This window comes from Chiloscyllium plagiosum, unplaced genomic scaffold (genome assembly GCF_004010195.1).
Source record: "Chiloscyllium plagiosum isolate BGI_BamShark_2017 unplaced genomic scaffold, ASM401019v2 scaf_4754, whole genome shotgun sequence".
Classification (NCBI taxonomy): domain Eukaryota; kingdom Metazoa; phylum Chordata; class Chondrichthyes; order Orectolobiformes; family Hemiscylliidae; genus Chiloscyllium; species Chiloscyllium plagiosum.
The window spans coordinates 2,118-5,164 of NW_025211715.1; the positions used below are offsets into that span (position 1 = coordinate 2,118).

Sequence of the window (3,047 nt, forward strand, 5' to 3'; positions counted from 1 at the left end):
CATTGAAAGCCTCACCCAGAGTAAACTTTGTGCTCTAACCATCCTCTGGATGTTGTTCAACATGGTGGAGTACCAATTCAATAGCTGAGGGAAGATGGTACATGATAATAAGCAAGAGATTTCCTTGCCCATGTTTAACCAGGAACCATGAGACTTCATGCAGTCTGGAGTCAATGCTGAGGACTGCCAGGGCAACTCCCTCCCCACTGTATACCACTGTGCCACTATTTCTGTTGAGTGTGTCCAGCCAGTGAGACAGGACAGGTCCAGGGATGGTAATGGTGGTTTCTGGGACATTGTCTGTAAGATATGATTCTGTGAGTTTGGCAATGTCAGGCTGCTGCTGACTAGTTTTTTAGACAGCCCTTCCAATTTTGGGACTAGCCCCAAGATGTCAGTAAGGAGGAGTTTGCAGGGTCCACATTGCTGTTTGTGCCATTGTCTTTTCTTGTGCTTGGGTCGATATGTGGTGAACCATCTGGTTTCATTTCTTTGAGATTTTGTAGCGATTGGTGCAACTGAATGGCTTGCTAGAACATTCCAAAAGGCAACTGAGAGTCAACCACATTGCTATGGGTCTGGAGTCGCATGTAACCCAGACCAGGTGAGGATGACAGAGCTCCTTCCCTGAACTGGATGGGCTTTTCTGAAAATCAACAATGATTTCATGGTCATCAATAGATTCTTAATTCCAGACTTTTTTTATCAAATTCAAATTCCACCATCTGCCATGTCAGGATTCAAACTTGGGTCCCCAGAACATTACTTCAGTTTCAGGATTAATAGTCTAACGATAATATCACAAGGCCATCGTCGAGTGTGTCTGAATGTTTAACAGTTTGGGCTATGTGCATTTCTATATGAGATAATAATTTTAGAAATGAAGCAACAGTTAAGTATTTTATTATTTTGGAAAGTCTTCTGCATTTGGAAGAGGCACCACCACTGAATTATTTATTTTATGTTGACATCAAAAATAGTTGAATAAAATGAGAAGGGGGTAACTTCAGGGCTGGGTTTGTGGTTTCACATGAGTACTCAGTGTGAGGGAACAGCAATGCATTCAGATTGGTCATTGGCTCTCTTTTAAGGCTCCAGACACAACAGAAAGTTGCTTAATGCAGAAACACTATCCATAGTACAGAAGCCAAAAGAAACATGCAGCAGACAGTCGGCCTGCCAGCCACACTGTTTCTAAAAGCATGAAATGTCTCCTTATCAGGGTGCAAAATTTTGGCATCTTCCACAGCTCTGAATGTTGCTAACGACACATTGGGATTACCAGTCACCAGGATATCAAAGACACAACATTCAAAATAGATGTCTTCCACCTGCAGTTTCTCTTTGCATTTGGCTTTGGCCCCTTCTTCATTGTCAATGGGGGAGTTCAAGGGAAGTCTTTCTGTGAAAGGACAGCCTGATACACAGAGCTGCTGATCCTGCTCCTCTGTATGTGAGCTTGCTACTTCCTCAGGCATGAGGATGGCAAAGCCCAGATGCTGCCCCACCTGGCGCACTAACAGAGTTGTACCAATGTAACTCGCCTGGATTTCCACATGGCCAGCATCAGACTTTTCTTTGATCACAAGACTGTTGGCCCCATTTCTATCACCACCATTTACAGATCCATCTACAAATGCAGCTGGAATATTGTCAATTTCAGCTTGATACACTTTCTGGTCAATGCATTCCTTGGAATTCTTGAAAATAGCAGTAACCTGAAAATCAGTGAGAGAGAAATCATTAATCTCTGATTATTACAATCTGCGTTACTTACATTTTATGAATTACTCAGATTCTCACACCCTCTCACTCTGTCACACTTCACTCTGTAGCCCTCCACTTTTATTACTGGTCACTCATTTGTAGTCTATTCCTCACTCTCTATTGATTTTATAATCTCTCTACTCTTCCCATTGAGTACTTTTTGTTTACGCTCTATTCCCTTTTCCCTCCCTGGCACTCAAAGTTTGTCACTCACTCAACATTCCTCATGCCTTTTCATTTCTCTAATTTTCTGCTTTTTACATTTTGACTTTATTCATAAATGTTTTGTGTCTCTTGCTCACACTCACTGTTCCTTACTTTCACACACTCTACTTGCCTTTCACTTGCTGTCAACTTATCTACTGTCTATTGATCATTCAATTTTCCTTCCAACTCACTTTGTTCTGATTTTGTCTTCCTTCATTTTCCATTCCTCATTCATTGTCTGCTCTTTGTCACTTCTTATATTTTAAATACTGTCTTAGTTACTCATACTGCTCTTTATTCACTCACCCTTGAGGTGAACTTAAGGTAGGATTTAAATGGTTAGCCTGACTTCAGTTGCTTCAGGCCTGAGTGATTTTAAATCTTGTTTTTAAAATCATGTCCCTCACTTTCTTTTTGTAAAATGTCCCCACTCAAAAGCTGCTGCCAGTTGCGTATTCAATTTCCCAGGCTCCAAAAGCATAGGTGATCAGGTGAGGTAGGAGGAGATTATAGCAGGCAAAGCACAAACACTAAAGTAAGCACAAAGAGCTGCACTTACTGGAAGTTTGAAATAAAAACAGAGTGCTGAAGAAACACAGCAGGTCTGGCAGCATCTGTTGAGAGTTAGTGTTTCGAATCCAGTGACTCTTCATCGAGCATGACTGCTGACTTCTTCCCCAGCCAAGAGTGAAAACAGTGCCCTCATGCTATTGACATGAACACCTGATTAGCATATGTAATGCAGTGAAACTCACCAGTTTCCAGCTAGTTCCTTCTGTTTGCTCAGTAGAAAAGGTCAAAACTGAACCAGCATGATGAATGTGGAATGTTGATAAGTGAGTCTCAGAGTGGGTCTAATTGCCCACACATTTGGTTTCAGGCCTACATCCAGGAGAAAAATTGCCATTTCTCTTTTATTCTCTGTTCCTACTCATTCACTGCTGTCTGATTTTCTCCCATTTAACATGGTGACAAGAAAAGCAACAAACAGGAATCATTATCATCAGACTCATTAATAACTATCAATACTTTACTCCTGATGAACAGTTACATAATTGTCCTATGGACCATTA

General features: G+C 41.2%; 1 protein-coding gene across 1 annotated transcript; it reads right to left on the reverse strand.

Annotated features, from left to right (window-relative positions):
- Positions 1-246: 246 nt before the first annotated feature.
- On the reverse strand, positions 247-2,828 carry LOC122547104 (repulsive guidance molecule A-like; the record flags this gene model as incomplete). The annotated part of the gene is made up of 2 exons (XM_043685683.1): positions 247-1,718; positions 2,730-2,828. Coding segments are annotated over 2 exons (702 nt in total), but the record flags the coding sequence as incomplete, so codon positions are not given.
- Between the last annotated feature and the right edge of the window lie 219 nt (positions 2,829-3,047).